Here is a 19,981-nt window from a genome sequence, read left to right on the forward strand (position 1 = left end):
TGGAAGTGAGGGTAGTAGCAGAATACAATGCTCCTAGCTGAGACTGTGCGTAACTATAGCGTTCTTTCCTGAATTTAGTCTACTTGCTCTCGTATTTCCAGAGGTCCATCGTGGTGTGTCATGTGAAGGAGACTTTCTAAGAATACGTCCATAGAAGAAAAAGAAAAAAAAAAAGGGATTATGTCAAAAAATAGTGAACTCTCCAGCTGCCCTAGTTTCCCGGCTCCTCCTTCGCAGCTCTTTCACTCAGCTGACATGACGTGTGACTGAAAATATGATAACCAACACTAACCTAATCATAACTTTAACCTAATATAATCGAGGTTAAAATTAGGGTTATGTTAGGTTAAAATTAAAGTTAGGCTAGCTTTGCTTATTATTATTTTCATTCATACGTCATGTCAACCGAGTGATGGAGCTACGAAGGGGGAGCCAGGAAACGAGGAGAGCTAGAGGGTTCCCTAATCTTGACATGATCTAAAAAAGTAAATAGGAGGGTTAGAAAGAGAGAGAGAAAAAAAAAATCTGCTTGTCTGTCCCCTTAAAAGAAAAGGATTACATAGCTACAAGTTGTAAATTTATTCCAATTCGTGTTTTTGATCGATACTACATATTGCTATTTATTGTTCATTCCTTTGTTTATGTATGCATCGCCATGACGTCTTTGTGGTTGCTCGTGTTGACGCTAAGAAAGAAAGGAAGGAGGAATGATGTGATATGTAGACTGATCAATAAAGAAAGCAAGAAAGTAAAACACAACAGAAAAAAAAAGAAAATGTTAAGTAGCTACTGGAAGAGAGAGAGAGAGAGAGAGAGAGAGAGAGAGAGAGAGAGAGAGAGAGAGAGAGAGAGAGAGAGAGGTAAGGCAAAGTAAATATAAGTGGTCTGTGATAGATTCTTGATGAAGGTGGGAAGAAACAACGGGTGTAGGTGTTGCTTCAGCAGCAGGAGGAGCAGGAGGAGGAGAAGAAAGAGGAGTAGGAGCAAGAGGGTGAGGAGGAGGAGGAGGAGGAGAAAGAGGAGGAGGAGCAAGAGGAGGAGGAGGAAAAAGGAGAAGGTAAGAGGAGAAGGGAAAAATGCCATGATTATCATTATGATACTTATTTTGATTTTTCTAATATACTGATGAATGGGAATATTATCATCACTATCATTGCCATCATCATCATCATCATCATCATCATCATCATAGTGTGAGGGATTGCGATTGAAAGAACAGGAGGAGGAAGAGGACGTGAAGAGACAGTAGAGAGAGAGAGAGAGAGAGAAAAGAGAGAAAAAAGTCCTCCATAACTCACTTAAGGTTATCCTATATAGAGACTACCACCACCCACCACCACCACCACCACCATCTCCCACACCACCACCACCTCCCCCATTACCACCACCACCACCACCAACATCTACTACTACAACTGGACACTCCCTACCCACCCCACCCACCCTGTCTCTCTCTCTCTCTCTCTCTCTCTCTCTCTCTCTCTCTCTCTCTCTCTCTCTCTCTCAACTACCACTACCACCACCGCCACCAGGGACGTCATTCTCATAAATCCATGTTTAGTTTCTCACTGTGGAGGAAGTGAAGTGGGTTGCCTAATGCTAAAAGGGGAGCTGTGTCCGGCGAGGCGACTTCTCCAATCTATATCTAACTTCTGACCTCTCTCTTTCTCTGTGTGTGTGTGTGTGTGTGTGTGTGTGTGTGTGTGTGTGTGTGTGTGTGTGTGTGTGTGTGTGTAGGTGGAAAGAATGTAATACTTCTAGTTTACGTTCTAATCCCGCTTTTATTAATACTTTCTTCTTTCCTTTGTCTCTTTTTCTTCGAGATGTTGTTCCTCATTTTTTTCTTGTACCAGTGTTCTTTTCCTTCCCTTTCTTCTTCACTCCTTTGTCCTCTTAGTCTCTTCTCCCCCTCCTCTTCCTTCTCCTCCTCCTCCTCCACCCTCTCCTCCTCCTCCTCCTCCTCTTCTCCCACGACAAAAAAACTTTCAAGTACTTTCTCTTATACCCGTCACTTGCCAATCTAAACCCAGCCACACTATCAAAACGCACGCTCTCTCTCTCTCTCTCTCTCTCTCTCTCTCTCTCTCGGCCGATGATGCATTCAGCTATCAGTTTACCTCTATGGATAAAAAAAGATATGAATGTCCCGTGAATTCTGATTAATGCTCCATAAAACTGGCGCTGATCAGTCCTAGCTCGGCTCAACTAATGGGGTGATTGATTTGTGATACGCAGTTGTTTCATTTCGAGGACGATTATAACTACCCGAGTCTTCTTGTAGTTAAAATCAAGCTGTCCACCATGATAAGAGTGACTGAATAGAGAAATATTAAGATAAAACAAGCAAGCAATAGTAAGATGATAAAATAGAATAAGTAATACATGTCATTCTTTCACAGTAAAAGGTTCAATATATATTTTTTTTCGATTTCTCGATAGGAAATTCACAAGAGTTTATGACATTACTTCCTCAGACTGTGTACATACGTGGGATTAGCAGTTTTTTAATCGTTCACGAGCAGAGGCGTGTTCGTGGGTCTTTAAATGCAGCGAGGCCTATACAAGTGAACCTTTAAATGCAGCGAGGCCTATACAAGTGGACCTTTAAATGCAGCGAGGCCTATACAAGTGGGTCTTTAAATGCAGTGAAGTCTAGATAAGTGGGTCTTTAAATGCAGCGAGGTCTAGATAAGTGGGTCTTTAAATGCAGCGAAGCCTATACAAGTGGGTCTTTAAATGCAGTGAGGCCTATACAAGTGAGCCCTTAAATGCAGCGAGGCCTATACAAGTGGACCTTTAAATGCAGCGAGGCCTATACAAGGGGGTCTTTAAATGCAGTGAAGTCTATACAAGTGGGTCTTTAAACGCAGTGAGGCCTATACAAGGGGGTCTTTAAATGCAGGGAAGTCTATACAAGTAGGTCTTTAAATACAGAGAGGCCTATACAAGTGGGTTTTTAAATGCAGTGAGGTCTATACAAGGGGATCTTTAAATGCAGCAAGGCCTAAACAAGTGGGTCTTTAAATGCAGCAAGGCCTAACCAAGTGGGTCTTAAAATGCAGCGAGGCCTAACCAAGTGGGTCTTTAAATGCAGTTAGGCCTATAAGTGGGTTTTAAAGCTTCATCAGTGGTAGGGAACGATGCACTTTTGGGATATTTAGCCTTTCTATGTTGATCGAAAGAAGAAAAAAGAGACTTACTTGGAGAGTAATTATGTTGGTTAAATTGAATATTCTTACGTGTTGCTTGTTTTCATGTGGTCTTATTGATCTATTTATTATTGTTATCTGTTTATCTTTCTATCTATCTGTCCATCTATCTTCTTTTTTATTGTTTATTGGAATACATGGAATCAATAATGGTGTGCATGTACCTTTGTTGACTTTCCTCCCCCACACAGCTTGATGATCTGTCGGTGATCGAGCGACAACATACACACACACACACACACACACACACACACACACACACACACACACACACACACACACACACACACACACACACACACACACACACACACAACACCTGATGGTTAGCATATGTATACACGCCTTCAAAACAATTGCTGCCATTAGTATTGCTCAGTTTACTTTTCATAGATGTAATTGGATAAAGGCAGAAGCGTACAACACACCTATCCTGTCCCATCACTGCCTCCCCTTGCCCATCACCCCTCACCATCATTTGTCTTCCCATCCCACCTCCTCTTCCCTCCCTGATCTTCTGCTCCCCTTCTCCCTCACCCTCACCCTTATCGGAATTTCCACTCTCACTCACACTTCTCCCTATCCCCTTGTCTCCGTGCCTCTCCCTCCTTCACCTAACAGCCCTGCTCACCCATACATGTTCCCACAACCCAAGTTAATCTGCCTGCAGGAATTAGAAGGAAAAATATAGGTAATAAATGTAGGCGATATACCAATAAGACGTCAAACTGTTATAGTATTTTTGATAATTTCTTACTTTCTTTTCATCTTGATTGAGAAATGAAGCAGCAACGTGTCAATTGAACCACAACGTACACGCTAATGGGTTTCTACGTGGTTAGTTCTGCGTTATCCCCATACACACAAACACACACACACACACACACACACACACACACACACACTCTCTCTCTCTCTCTCTGGTGCTCGGAGCTGCATCATAAGGCGAGGCCGCTGCAGGAAAGGAGAGCCAAGAGGAAGGGAGAAGAAAGGACTATTGAAGGGGAAAGAGAGTAAGGGGACATGCTGGAAGGGAGGAAGGAGGCAAGACGGAAGGATGAGAAAAGAGATGAAAGGCAGAGCGGGCCAAAAATGGTGTTAATTATGAGAGCGTGGAAAGGAGAGATTGGATACACGTTGATTATGATGATGATGGTGATTATGATGATGATGATGATGATGATGATGATGATGATGATGATGATGATGGTGAAGAGAAGGAGGAGGAGGAAGAAGAAGAAGAGGAAGGGTAAAAGTACATAGAAGAACAACAATGGGGACAAGAACAAGGACAAAAGCAAGATAAAAAAAAAAAGAAAAACAAGAACAAGTATAGGAGGAGGAGAAGGAGGAGGAGATGAAAGAGAAGGACGAGAAGAAGCAAGAGAAGCTAGAAGAGTAAGAAACAGCAACACTATGAGTAGAAAGATTAGGCATAGGAGGAGAAAGGATAAAAAAAAAAAAGAAAACAAAGAAGAAACAGCAGAAGATGATATTCGAATCGTTCCATATACTAATTCGTACATGACCAAACACACCACGCTGACTAAAACAAGAGAAACATGATAGTAAAGATGAAGGTCTCTCCCCACCAAGGCAAGGAGGCGAGGAAAGAGAAAAGAGAAGAAAGGAAAGATACACCATGAAAAACTGCAACGAAAGAGGAGAAGGAGGAGGAGGAGGAACAGGAGGAGGAAGAGGAGGAAGGTATGTGGTGGTTCTGGAGGCAAATAAGGCGGTAAGAAGGAAGGTAATGAGACAGAAATAGCTATCATCACCTTCCTTCACCACCACCATCACCAGCATCACCACCACAAACAACAACAACAACAACAACAACAACAACCTCTGACTGGCCTAAAGTAGCACTGAGACCATTCCTTTCCCTCCCTTTCTCCTTCTCTCCCATCCCTCTCACCTGCGACCTACGTGCCTTCTAGAAATAGTGTCCCTCCCAATTCTCCTGATCCTACTGAGAGATTATTGGAGGTGAGATTACAAAGAAAGCCGACGTGTTTGTGCTCTTTTTCGAGGCGAGAGAGAGAGAGAGAGAGAGAGAGAGAGAGAGAGAGAGAGAGAGAGAGAGAGAGAGAGAGTGTGTGTGTAGCTATATTTCATGCATGAACGCATATGTGAATTGAATTAATCAAACTATCTAATTATTTTGGTCTTTTTTATTTCAGTTCGAGTATCTAATTTTTTAAATAGTGCACTCATTTTTCAGAATTCTATCGGTTTCACAGGTTTACTCCAGAATTCCCAGTCTGTTTATTCATTTATTTAACTATTTTTTCATGAATCATTTCTTTTGTTTTTTTAGCCTCTCCACGACTTGCTCTGTTTGAGGAGAGCAGCATCAACACACCTTGAACGAATCTGAAACTCTTGCTCAATAAACTTATTTATCTTTTCATTCATTTATTTTCGGGAGAGGCAATCGAGTATGTTTTTCTTCGTTCCTCATTTATCTTGAGTTCTTGATCAGCCTTCTTGATATGTAAAAACTAAATAGATAAGTATATCTATAGATGAACATAAATAACGACGTTTGTGCTTATCCAATGAAACCTTCCAAGCAGGCATATAATAGAAAAAAATGAATGAATATTTTCCAAACAAAGACACATCTCTTCCATCTAGGAGAAGAAGCTTGTAGTGGAGAGAATATCCAAGACGTGATTGATTCTGCGTGTACAGCTGACTAATCTTGACTCGTCAGAGCGTTATGTTCGTCAGTACACATGGATAATGACTCTGATGGCTCAGACACCAATTAAGAAAATAAAATAAGAGGAAGATGGCATGACTTCTCGCATTGAATTCCAGTTGTGCATCAGGAACAGCAGGCGTGGTGGAGGGAGGCGTGTAGAGATTGAGTTAGCCTCTGTACTTTGAGGTGTTCTGAGGCTTCCACTCGTAGTGACAGGCAAAAAATAGTACTCATTTACTCAGGCCACAAGACACAATGGCCGAACATGTACTTACTTAGGTGGCGGCATGCCGGGCACTTGTGACAATCTTTCCCGGGTCGTGGCCGCAAGTTATTGTCACGCCTCCCTTTCTGGGGTGTCTTGGGAACACTTAGAAACTAATCTGAAGGCGTGATGGAAAGTTAACCGTAAAGCGCCCGATCTGAAAGTGAGGTGAATATTCAGCCATTCGAGGCACACTGGCCGAGAAATGAACTTTGGATTAACCTCTCCGTAACGCTCTGCCATGTCCTCCAGCTGGCGTCAGCACCCATGGACTTACACTCCTCTCTGTCCTGCGACGCTCTTATTAACTGTACTGCCGTCATCCTTCAACTTGTCAGCTTCACGTAACCATCAAAGATTTTCTCCCTTGGCTTTCCTGTTCCCCTCCTCTCGTCTATTATTCCTGTTTGAAAAAATTTTTTACACTTTTTTTTAACATAGCAGAAGAGCTTATTTTGCCTCCTATACGCACTGTTCGTATAAGTTCCATTGGCTTTCATCAGGTTCGGCACTGCCTCTTCTGTCTTTCGGGTTGTTCAAGAAACCTATCTACGCTGCATCTACGCTGCCAAAATAATTTTTGTGTCCGATTCTGTATTCTAGTGCCGTGAAGATGGAGAAGTGTCGGGGTGTATATATATAGTAAACGAACATGTCAGACAAAATGTCAGAGCGGTCTCTCAAATATGGGTGAGAAGGCCACCCATGTGATCTTTCTCCTTGTAAGATGGCCCTCCATTGCGGAAGGAGGAAGTCCTGAGAAGAACTGTAAGACAGTTTATGACCCAAGGAAGGCTTTATTCCAGTTCATGATCCATACACTACTTAAAGCCCCTCTGGATCATTTTGAATTTCCCAAATCACGGGAAAAGTTTCCTCTCATGCTGTCCTGCTTATGTCACCCATGTTATATTCCCTGTACCATACGAAGATTTTTATCAGGTCCCCTCTTAACGCAGACCTCTTTAAGAAATGTAAATTAGGAAAAGAACTTCAATTTCTTTTAGTGAAGAATGCTCCTCATCCCTTGCATTTTTATAGCCACTCTCTTTTGTACTGATTCTTACAGACTTATATCCTTCCTGCAATATGGGACCAGAACTAGACAATATAATCTAGATGAGGTCTGACACCCGCCAAATGTACTTCAATTCAATGTTATAGCCAGTTCTCTCACACTTGATACAGCGTAGTACGTACTCGTATTCCCTCCCGTTTCCTAACTTCTTTATAGTATATAGACACAGGAATGCAGAGCAGGTTTAAAAAGGCCAGCACTCTCACTTTTCCACCATCACTGCTACTACTACTACTACTACTACTACTACTACTATTACTACTACTACTACTACTACTACTACTACTACTACTACTACTACTACTACTACTACTACTACTACTACTACTACTACTTTTACTACTACTATAATCAACGTCATCATCATTTTCATCACTGTTGCCTATAACTTCAGTCCTTCTCACCCTCCTCCTCTTTCTGTTGCTCCTCCTGCTCCCGTCTCCCCCCTTCAGCATTCCAGCGAAAATGAGTCCCAGAGTTCTCAGAGGCGGCCCCCTCTTGCGCTCCTGTCGAAGGCAATGGTGCTATCAGTTTTGATGCTCTCCACCCCCCCTCCCCTGCCGCTGTGTTACGTGCGACGTTCACACACACACACACACACACACACACACACACACACACACACACACACACACACACACACACACACACACACACACACACACACACACACACACACACACACACACACACACACACACACACACACATACATCTACATTTTTCACCTCGTGCTTCTTATTCTTAGTTTTCAGTTTCATCTTCATCATCGTCATCGTTGTCATTTCTCTTGTCATTATCGTTATCACTATTATGCTATATGTATTGATTTTGCTGTTTTTTCTCCACTCATTTCTTCTCTTCTTCCCTCCATCACTCCTGTTCTTTTATATTTTCCCTAGTTCCTTCGTTATTCCCTCCCATCCTCCCTTTCTTTTGTTCCCTCACCCTCTTACGCGCCTGTTTCTCTTCCTCCCATCTGCACTGGTCCTCCTACCACCCACAGCTGGGGTCACGGGCCGGAGAGGTTAGGTTCAGACCACCAGCCATATGCGGGATGCTTCTGTGTCGTAGCTCTCTTCACACACTTAGGGACGACAAGGCTGTCATCCCGCCAATTCCCCGCACTCAGTACCTTTTTCTCTCTTCTTTCCTGCTTTGCTTATTCACGTACTCACTTTTTTTTATATCTGTCCGTTTGTCTGTCTGTCTATATGTCTATCTATCTACCTATTTATCTATCCATCTATCTATCTATCTATCTATCTATTTATCTGACTTGCTAGTAGTGAAGTCTTTAATGCAGAAAAATAACAGTGATTTCAAATTGCATGAGGCAAGGTATTCTGTCGCAGTAAGATGTAATATAAAACAATCAAATGATATGATAAGAACATGCTCCGTTACAACAGGATGTTACACCCATGTATTTTCTGGCAAACATTTTCCGGAGACTTGAACACGGCAAGCCCATTCCCTAGGTTTATGCTGTGATGATATATGTGGGAGCTTGAAAAAAGATATACACTGGACACACATTGTACATCTCCGGAGTCGTCCTTAAAGCCAGTGAGGAACTCGGCGTCCACACAGCATGCGAGGAACGTTAACCAGGCACAAAGACTTACGTTGTGTGTACGTGCTTTCATATTCTAAACAGAAAAAGCCTTGGCAACAAAGTTCTGTTAATACAAAACTTGGCGCTACAATTTCATATTCATGTGACGTTGGATGTTAATTGTAGAAAAGAATCACTAAACATTTTACTAGCAAAACTTGAATTCTCTTAAAAGAACATCTGACGCAGTATTGCTGAAAGAGATAGGTTCAGTCCTCATCCAGACACAGAAGCAGGAATCTCTCGCTGGTCCCTTAGACTTTTGATAGCGAGAAAATCAGACTAGTGTATCTTTGATGTTGGCAGTGAAAGTGGTCAACGGCAGTGTAGTGTCGTAGTGCACCAGACAACTGTTGTGCTGCTGCTACTTCTGCATGTGAAAAGTCTTTGGCAGGAACAAGTGATCAAGTAGGCTAGTATCTTTCCTAAAAGCTGAGAGGCTGTGAAGACCATACATCTAAGGCAGTAGTGTACAAATATTTTCCTAAACACGCCTTGATCCTCTAAACAGTGAATGAGACAGATTACACCAACTACCTTCTTTCTGAGATTTCCCGAGTCTTTTCTTAACTTTCATCCCTAACAAACAAACAATCGTGGTCTCTCTCTCTCTCTCTCTCTCTCTCTCTCTCTCTCTCTCTCTCTCTCTCTCTCTCTCTCTTTCTAAATGAACTTTTTTTTTCAGCACACCCTAGTGCTCATCGGCTCTATCAGTAGTGTGGATGGTCGTCATTTGCCTGCTGCTGGCACTGATCCACAATAAGGAAACGTGCCTGCCAGACTCTTCTTATTTTTACATTTTGCCTTTACTGTACACTTTTCTAAACGTCTTATCCTGTTTCTCATCCTCACTTATTAAGCATAGATATGATTCTACAGGCTACAACAGTACAAGTATTTATCAGATGAAGCTAAGGTTCAAACTACTATCTGTTATTATGGTGTGCATCGCCTCTCACAGCCTCTTCCCCAGCCCTGAGGCCAATCATTGAGGCTGTTGTGTCTCCCACCCTGGTGAGTGTGTGTGTGTGTGTGTGTGTGTTTCACAGAAATCCATTGGCAATTTCATGATATCTTTTGGGCAGGCAAATAAAGAGACAGACAGACGGATAGATCGATTAACGAGTAGATAGACATGAGTAAATACGTAATTTCACCTAACTGCATTGGCGGAGACATATACCAATTTTAGCTACACCGCCGGCACCCACTCGCCATAGCAATTAGCAGGTGGCGGTGCCTTAAAACCACCACTAGGGCAGGAACGCATTACGGTATAATCAGCAGCTGCACTGCGCGGGTCTGAGCAATGACCACATGCCCCGCGGCGGACACACACTGGTGCCTCGATAACGTGCGTGGCTTTTTTTCTGTATCATTAATTTTGGCAACGCTCACGCCTCTAATGTAATATCCTATTGGGGAACATAATTTTTTTTCTTTTAACCTTCCCTTTTTCAATTAGCACGACTGTGTAAGATGCCACTTGCCTTTTTTGTTAGATTGCACGTTTCTGTACTCAACCTTAGTTTAGATGAGGTGTGCCATGCGCCAGTACTGTATATATATATATATATATATATATATATATATATAGTATATATATATATATATATATATATATATATATATATATATATATATATATATATATATATATATATATATATATATATATATATATATATATATATATATATATATATATATATATATATATATATATATATATATATATATATATATATATATATATATATATATATATATATATATATATATATATATATATATATATATATATATATATATATATATATATTATCTTAAGTGCCTTCATATCGAGACCTGAGGATATTTCATAATCTTCAGCCTTGATTGTCACTCTTCTAAATACATTTGTGCTCCATATATGCATATATCTCATGATTCTTTACTTTTTTCACAATTAAAAAAGTGAAACACCATTTCTTCCCTGAGAGCTGCGGCATGCTGGCACGTGATTACACTTCTTCTGTTGGCGTTTCCCATTTTTATATGGGGTAGTGATTACAGTGTTCATCATCAACTCTAGCAGCTATCGTCTTCCATTATCGATCATTTTAATATGAAAGACCTTAGTTTTATATAGTGACCTACAGCTGTGTGTGTGTGTGTGTGTGTGTGTGTGTGTGTGTGTGTAAATTAACTGATGGAGAAAATCAATCAGTTAAATATTCTGATAAAGCTGCACTACTGAATATTTTACTGTCAATATAATGAGCAATACTGATGTGGGCGTGCGTTCGCGTCCCGCCTTGCCGGTCAAACAAAAATGCTACCGGGATGCCAGTTAACGCGCTCCTCTACTCTTCGCTCACCATCAGATGAATAATTGTGATCGATCAGTGGTGCGTGGCGGGTGGTGCAGGTAGGCGGGAGGTTGGCCAGCCGTCCCTTGCAGCACCATCACTGATGCTGCCAAGATAACACGACCACCCACCACCTTGCACCGCCCCGGCGAAGGGTACTCTCTCTGTCCCTCGCGTTCTCCGCCCCGTGCACTGCATTGTTCTTACCCCCTGAAAATCGACGGTAATGTGTGTTCTCTGAGGTATTTAATTACTGTCATCATCATTTTGCTGCGGGACTGGAAGCTCCCACACCACACAAAGGAGTACCTGTCTTTTGGTTGTACGTCTGGCGGCGGCGAGGCGAGTCTGCCACAACTCATGTCTAACGAAACTTGCTGAAAACATCGTCCTGATTACAGCACACCCTCAGCTTAGGTAAAGCAATGTAGGGAGGCACGGGGGAGGCTGCACCTGAGGGATGAACTAAACCCGCGTCACTCTATAACCATCGGGAAGGAACCATTTCAGCGAGTAACCGCAATCAGGAGCAGTCCGGCGCAACGCAGCGAGGAGGTATGAAAGCAGGAGTCGCTGTAGGGAGTGTGTAGAAGCTGTGCACTCTTATTACATTATCTTCTCCCTAATAAAGTACACACGGACTTGCAGGCCCGAGGAGCCAATGTCGAGTGAGCAGTGGATGATGTTTTTTTTTTTTTCTTTCTTTGAAGTCAATAAAATACAATTGGGTGTATGATTTAACCAGAGAAAAAAAGGACAGTTGTGATTATTTTCTTCAGATGAGAAGAGAGGGTGCGTGGGAGGTGGTGATTGGGTGGAAGAGTAGGTGCGTGGGCGGGGACAGATGGGAGGAGTGGGTGGCTGGTCCAGACTCCGCCAGCCTCGCCCGGCATAGCTCAGCCCCGCCCTGAGATAGTACTGGTCGATCGTCCTGGCGAGTTTACTGGACAGGTGTGCGTCTAGACCAAGGAAGCTTAAGACACCACTGCCCCTACCTAACCTCCTCTTCCTCCCTCTTCTCCTCCTCCTCCTACTCCTACTCCTCCTTCAGTGTATCATTATTACTATTATTATTATCATAATTATTATTATTATTATTATTATCATTATTTTTTTTTATTATTATTATTGCTATTATTGTTATTATAATTATTATTACCATTACTATTACTATTATTATTATTATTATTATTGTTGTTGTTATTGTTGTTGTTGTTGTTGTTGTTGTTGTTATTGTTGTTGTTGTTGTTATTATTATTATCATTATTATTATTATTATTATTATTATTATTATTATTATTATTATTATTATTATTATTATTATCATTATTATTGTTATTGTCATTGTTATTATTATTATTACTATAATAATAGTAAAAATATTCTTATTGTCATAATGTCACATACAGTTATCACAGCTAGATAATGATTTGTATAGTGAAAGTAGACAGAATGACAAAGAGGACGAGACACCTTCAGGTCTATGTGTCCTAGATACTCTTTAAAAAATAGAAAGCAAAGATACAAGTTTATTACCTTATTATGAAATTTGTTTATACTGACTACATTATGAGTAAAAGCTACTAACTTAAATCTTCAAAAATAATACATAAACTGTAATTAAATACATGTATAAGATGCTTAAAATAGATACAGATTTGTGAATATTAATACTAATGAGAAATATACAGAGTATTTAAGAATTTTATCATTATCAAGAAGTAATATCATTATTATTATTATTATTATCATTATTATCATTATTATTATTATTATTATTATTATTATTATTATTATTATTATTATTATTATTACTATCATTATTATTATTACCATCATTATCATTAATAATGATAATAATAATAATAATAATAATAATAATAATAATAATAATAATAATAATAATAACAATATCATTATTATGATAATTATTACTATCATCATTATTATTATTATTATTATTATTATTATTATTATTATTATTATTATTATTATTATTATCATTATCATTATTATTATTATTATTATTATTATTATTATTATTATTATTATCACTATTATCTTCATCATTTTCATCATCATTATCGTCATCATCATTGCAAACGGTCTACACTGCAGTGGTTTCCAACCTGTGGTACACGTACCACTAGTGGTGCGCGAAGGCCTTCCAGATTATACATGAGCACTTTCAGGATCATATGCGATTTTCTGTTCAATTAAATTAATTCATTTAAAAAAAAAAGAAAAAAAAGATTATTGTCTTACACAAGATATTCTGGCATCAATCAGCTGGTTGAGAAGAAACAGATGCATCCCTCGCATTAAATTGAGTTGAGTTTCTTGTTGTTAGTTGATTTGTGTGTTTTACTTGTAAATAAACTGATATTTGATGGATATTTTTTTTTTTTGTGGAACCAGGTGGTAGTCGTGGACTGTACCACACCTCCAAGTGGTAATCGCTGAGAAAGAGTTTGAGAACCACTGGTCTATAGGGAGCGAATAGTTGGCACTTACAATGATAGTGATAAAGAATAATTAGACAGTAAAATAAAATTACTGCTATTCCTGCTATTACTATTACTACTACTACTACTACAACAACTACTACTACTACTACTACTACTACTACTACTACTACTACTACTACAACTACTACTACTACAACAACTACTACTACTACTACTACTACTACTACTACTACTACTACTACTACTACTACTACTACTACTACTACTACTACTACTACTACTACTACTACCACTACTACTACTACTACTACTACTACTACTACTACTACTACTACTACTACAACACTACCACAACAACACTACTACACAACAACAACTACTACTACCACACCACCACCACCACCACCACTGCTACAACAACACCACAACAACCACAACCACCACTACTACAACCACCACAACAACAACAACAACCACTACCACAACCACTACCACCACTACACAACCACCACCACCACCACTACAACCACCACTGCCACAACCATCACAACCACCACCACCACCACCACCACCACCACCACCACCACCACCACCACCACCACCACCACCACTGCCACCACCACCACCACCACTCCACCATTACCACCACCACACCACCACCACCACCACCACCACCACCACCACTGACCGACACCACCACTACCACCACTGCACCACCACCACCACCACCACCACCACCACCACCACCACCACCACCACCACCATTACCACCACTTTACCACCACCACCACTGCTGCTGCTGCTGCTGCTGCCACTGCTGCTGCTGCTGCCACTGCACCACCACCACCACTGTTGCTACCACTACTACTACTACTACTACTACTACTACTACTCTACTACTACTATTACTACTGTTGCTACTACTACTACTACTACTACTACTACTACTACTACTACTACTACTACTACGACTACTACTACTACTATTTATATAATGATACTAATAATAAAGATGATAATGATAATGAAAATCATTATAATAATAATGGTAATGATAATAATAATGATAATGATAATAATAATAATAATGAAAAAAAAAATATTAATAATGATAATTAATGTAATGATAATGATGATAAGAATAATACCAATAATGAAGGATGGTTAGCAAACCCAACCTTATGTACGTACGTACGTGTGTGCGTGCGCGCTTAAAAAAAGAGGTGGTCTATGCTATATCCTAAGGGATAAAGAAGCTTAGATATAGAGGATAAATAGAATAAATTGTTATCATTACCATCACTATCCCTATGCTCCTCCTCCTCATCATCATCTCTTCCCTCATGTTGGCGCGGTGAGTGAGTGGTTGGCGCTGCACCAGGTGGTCCAAGGGTGGCAGGTTTCTCAATCCCGGTAAGGTCTGCAGTGCCCGCCAGATGACAGACCAGGCCGGTAATGAAGGCTTGCCAGGCCTCACTGACGGTACACCATGCCATCTGAAGACTTGTCGGGTAAGTATCGCCAGCTAATCCATTTGTTAAATAGATAAGCTAAGAATATTTTCCATCCACTTGTGTTTTATAAGATCTTTCTGGACAAACTGTTTAACAATAATGATTTCAGTGAGATAACTTTTTCTTAGCAACCATATAAGGAACCCAACATAGGCTTGTCATGTATGCTCGGAACGACCTGCTTCAGAGGCCCCACAGCGGTTGGTGCGCTGCTTTAGGAGAAAAAACGAACGATGTAGTCAAAAACATGTTTCCAGTCTGGCAACGTGGAATTTTTGGCAATCAGACATATCCAATACATCAATCAACGCTGGTAGTGATAGTTTCTTAAGGGATTGCATGCGAGTATGTCTTAAGTCACATTGTGATCAATCTCTGCGGCTACTTGATTCCGTCCTATACATACTTGGTGCGAAAGCTAAGAGATGTGCAGGAAGGCTTGGACATTATAAAGAGCAACTTTAAAGTAACCTTCTACTCCTGTAGAATATCTCATGCTGTTTGACTATACTCTCATGTGTCGATTTAATAATCTTGCAACTAGTTACATCTGCACTTATGTAAAATGAGAGAGAGAGAGAGAGAGAGAGAGAGAGAGAGAGAGAGAGAGAGAGAGAGAGAGAGAGAGAGAGAGAGAGAGAGATAAAGAGAGAGAGACGGGGGGGAAGGGGGAGGAGGGGAGGAAGGCAGTGACAAGAAGAAAACCGAGTTTGTAGAATCACGAATCAAAGACTAATAAATAAAAGCAAAATATTTGATAATCTGCGAAACCAAACTGTGACACACTGACTCTACGGTTTTAAAAACGTAACGAGATGTGCTATGAAAGTCCCAAAGACACCAAGACTTTGTATAGCTTTATTTGCAGAGTGGGATGAATGTGCGGTATTGCCATCATACGAAATCCCTTACAAGTCTCACTCATCACGTTCATCGTAATATCCATTAGATAATGAAGTACATTTTCCAGGTGCTGCTGTGCTCTGATAGCATGATAAAGCCAGCAGCCTGACGAACACAAGTACCCATTCAGTACAACGACTCAGCATACCCTTGTTAATATGTATTTCTTATTGTTTGGTAGAAAAGTTTGAATAGTAAATACGGTCACGTGCATTTTGATATATGGAACACTTCAGAGGGCCTTCCAAGCTCTCCTGTGATCTCAAGGTGTTGAGTACGAGGTGTTTGGCTGGATAAGATTGGGTAGGCACTGACGACAGTGTCTTGACCAATAAGCCATATGGTGTAGGTTGAGAGAAGCCATGGTTTAGCTGCCAGAGAGGGAATTCCGCGGTAACTTGCTGGGCTGTAATATAGGGACCGCCTGCTGCCCAAGGTGGTCGGTCCTGCGCCACGTCGCTGCCCCGCCCCGACCCTTCTCCTCAAGAAAGGATTCAAATTTTATTTACCAACTCTTAGCTCAGACCGTGACGGTGGATTCGTTCTCGTTATCTGTTGAAGTTCCCAAGAAGCCAGACGCCGCATCTGGTTTCGTGATGTCTCAGATGGTGATGCAAAACACTGCAGGCATTAGGAACATTACTGGAAATCATTTAATCTGTTAGAGATTAAAGGGTGTAAAGTATTTGCTGAAAACTCGTCCTATTGAGACTCTGCACTAGGGAAAATAAGCTCTTTGCGTCATCCACTATCACTGCAGCTCTCTTGTGGCCATGGCCAGTGAATGGCTAGAAGAGAGAGCACGGCTTTGTCCGCTACATGTTAAATTCACCAAGGGAGAAAGAAGTAAAAAACAAAACAAAACCGTGGAGGTAATGGTGACAGATGTTTGATGTATTGCAAATGCATTACACTTTCCTCCTTGTGCATTCTTCAGTCTTCAGCCGCCGGTATTACCTCGTGCAATGGCGTTACAAATGTTTGCCGATGTTGACAACTCTAGAGGTGGGCAACACGCGCTCAAACGCCCTTGGTATGAGTTGCGGCTTGGCTGGGTCGGTGTGGCTGGGCGGTGGTGCTACCTGCCAGAGCGGGGTCATAACTCACCGTGTATCACGTAGCTAAAGGTCACCAGGTGCTCGCCGCACTTATTATCTCGTCTCGGTAAACTATTTCCCCGGACTGGTTCCTCTCCTGACAGCGGAGGTTGTGGCTGCCTGCCGACTCGTCCTCCAGCTGAGAGGTAGTCACTTTTTCTTACTGTAATTATAATCAATTATATGAGCATTTACTCGCAGAACTCAGATTTTTCGTTCATTGTGAGTGGTGTTGGCAGCAGCACGGCAGTAGGGTGGCGGCGAAGGCTGTGTCCGGGAAACAGTCGGGGTAGCCAGTGGCACGGCGACTTGCGCTACGGTTAACACGGAAGGTGAGGCAAGTGACTGCAAGGTGAGGAAGCCGGCTTGCGGCGAGCGTGTGTGTGGCCGTCTGTGTGTGTGCACTCTTCCCACTGACTTGAACCGTGACCTTGCCCGTGACCACCACATTGACTACCTGTGTACCGTCATGCCCTTCCTGCTGCCGCTGCTGCTGTTCATGGTGCGCGCGCGCACACACACACACACACACACACACAATTGAATCATGACGCAGAAGATAGTCAAATGATTATGTCACAAGACACAGTGTTATATGGTGATGATAATGATTGTTATCTTGTTTTCTTGGGCTCATACACACCCTGGTGCCTCACAATGCAACGACAACCTATAGACCTTGTGGCTGCAGTGTGTCTTGTATCTTGTGACACAAATGTGGCGAGAGCGTGGTCACTACAGCCTGTGGGCGGGGCGGTGGTCGTGGGCAGCAAGAGGGAGGGGAAGGGGAACCATATTTGTCGCAGTGTTGGCGAGTTGGGGCGGCGTGTGGGGTAGTGCGGCCCCCCGGCGAGATCCTGCCTGGTGCTGGTGAAAACAGCAGTAATGGTGGTAGTAGTGGTGGTGGTGGTAGTGGTGGCGGCGGCGGCAGCAAAGGTACTGGCAGTGGTGATGATAGTGATGGTTGGGGTGGTGAGGGAGAGTGAGGGTGAGTGTGGCCGTGCAAGCAGGCAGTGACGTGGTGAGGCTGGCCATGAACGGTGTAGCGGCGGTGGGGTGCGTGGTCGCTACCTTCTCCTCTCCTGCTCCTCCTCCTCCCAGTTGCCCCCTCAGCCCATCGTGCCTCCGCCTCTCTTCCACCCGACACTTTTTGAGTCAACAGTGACCAGCACCCCTCCCCGGCCACGCGCACGCCGCCTCTGCTGCAGCTGATAACCTGTAGTGCACCCGTCATCTCACGCCCGGACGCTCCCCACACACCCCGAAAGCCTCCGGCGGGTGAGCACGTGTCACCGTTCCGCAAATCTTGTGCTGGCGCGGGGCGAGCGAGGAAGTGCCTGGTGCTACGAGCCAGACAGTCTGCCTGCATTCCTCCTCACCACGCCGTCTAGTGCCTATCATCACGGCCACACCTCGCACAGACACCTTCCTACGTTACATACTGTGTGTGTGTGTGTGTGTGTGTGTGTGTGTGTGTGTGTGTGTGTGTGTGTGTGTGTAGACTACATGATGTTGTACGTTCTTGGAAGTTAACGGAAAAGTTATTTCATTGGTGTCATTTGTTTTCACGAAGTGCTAAAAAAAAGAAAAAAAAAGGTGTTTTGTGATGTTGCACATGTGAGACCAAACAATAAGTCTCTTGTGTGAGTGAGGGCTGGAAAAGAGTTTTCTGCACCTGCAACATAGACACAGACTCGCTTTGTTGGAAGAAGAACTATTCTGAATGGTGAATAGGTTATGATGAATGTAGAAACGTGGGCTAGAGAAAGATAAAGAATGTGTGGATCAGATTATGTCACTCAAGATAACAGTTGAAAATCATGTATAGTCCCTTCATAGAGCTAAAGAAAACAAAGGACAGAATCAGCTGAATGCAGTGATAGGATGCTTTGAAAGTGTGCATATATAGATTGAATGGGAAATAATGAAACGAAATGAAAGCTATTAACAACCATTGGAAAAAAAAAATCATGCCAGCATAAAATGGGAAACGGAGAATTGTTGTCATAAAGAAGTGTGGCCAAGTAATTAGGGAGTGACTGTGATGCTGAATGTGATTCCCTCTATTGCTGTTTCACCGAATGCTTATACACGGGTGACCCAATAAAAGGCAGGGGGAAATAAAGATCGGTGATGGCGGAGCGAATGCATGTAATAATTGAAGGAAATTAGTTACCTACAAAATTCCCCGTGTCTTATCATGCGTGTGTAGAGAGTCCCGACAAAAGAGTAAAAAAACACTAAAAATACGTCCCTTAAATGCAAAATGGAAGACGAAGGTTAATGATTAAAGCAGCTGTAATGAGTTAATCAAGTGTCCTTAGTGTGCCACGAATATATAGTGAAAATTAAGAAACGTGGAATGAATCAAGGGTAACCAGTGTGTCTTTTCCACAATGGCAGAAAGTGAGCTAAACAAAAAAGCACGTAAGATATAATGATTGCAGGAAGAGTGGAGGACAGTTAGAATTTGAGAGAAAGGAGTGAGATGAGAATAAGATAACGTTTTTTTTCTTAAGTTCACATCTATCATGTGTCATTTTTTTTCATCAGGCGCTACTCTTAAAAGTTTTTGGTCTCTCTTAAGGACTATTTTTTCAAAGACTATACGGATTCTCTCTTTTTTTTTATATACCTATTTCCCTTTTTATATATGCTGGTCGTGTAAATTTTTTTTATAAATTGTCACTAGAATTATGAAACCATCTTTGAAACCCCAAATAACTTAGACTAGAGTCTTTTAAAAACTGTAAAGGCAAGGAGCTGAA

At 41.7% G+C, this 19,981-nt stretch overlaps 1 protein-coding gene across 5 annotated transcripts in view; it reads left to right on the forward strand.

Annotated features, from left to right (window-relative positions):
- The first annotated feature begins 15,059 nt into the window (after positions 1-15,059).
- The window catches only part of LOC123503655 (signal peptide, CUB and EGF-like domain-containing protein 1), a 30,660-nt gene continuing 25,738 nt past the window's right edge, over positions 15,060-19,981 (forward strand). Inside the window, exon 1 of one of the 5 annotated variants that reach the window (XM_045253605.1) lies at positions 15,060-15,210. In XM_045253605.1, coding sequence (XP_045109540.1) covers positions 15,189-15,210 — 22 coding nt within the window. In that variant the 5' untranslated portion in view covers positions 15,060-15,188. Of the gene's footprint in view, positions 15,211-18,055; positions 18,150-18,172; positions 18,492-19,981 lie in introns of those variants that run through there. The other 4 variants (XM_045253603.1, XR_006674555.1, XM_045253601.1 and 1 more) reach the window with 4 other exon arrangements.

The sequence above is a fragment of the Portunus trituberculatus genome, chromosome 14 (assembly GCF_017591435.1).
Source record: "Portunus trituberculatus isolate SZX2019 chromosome 14, ASM1759143v1, whole genome shotgun sequence".
NCBI lineage: Eukaryota > Metazoa > Arthropoda > Malacostraca > Decapoda > Portunidae > Portunus > Portunus trituberculatus.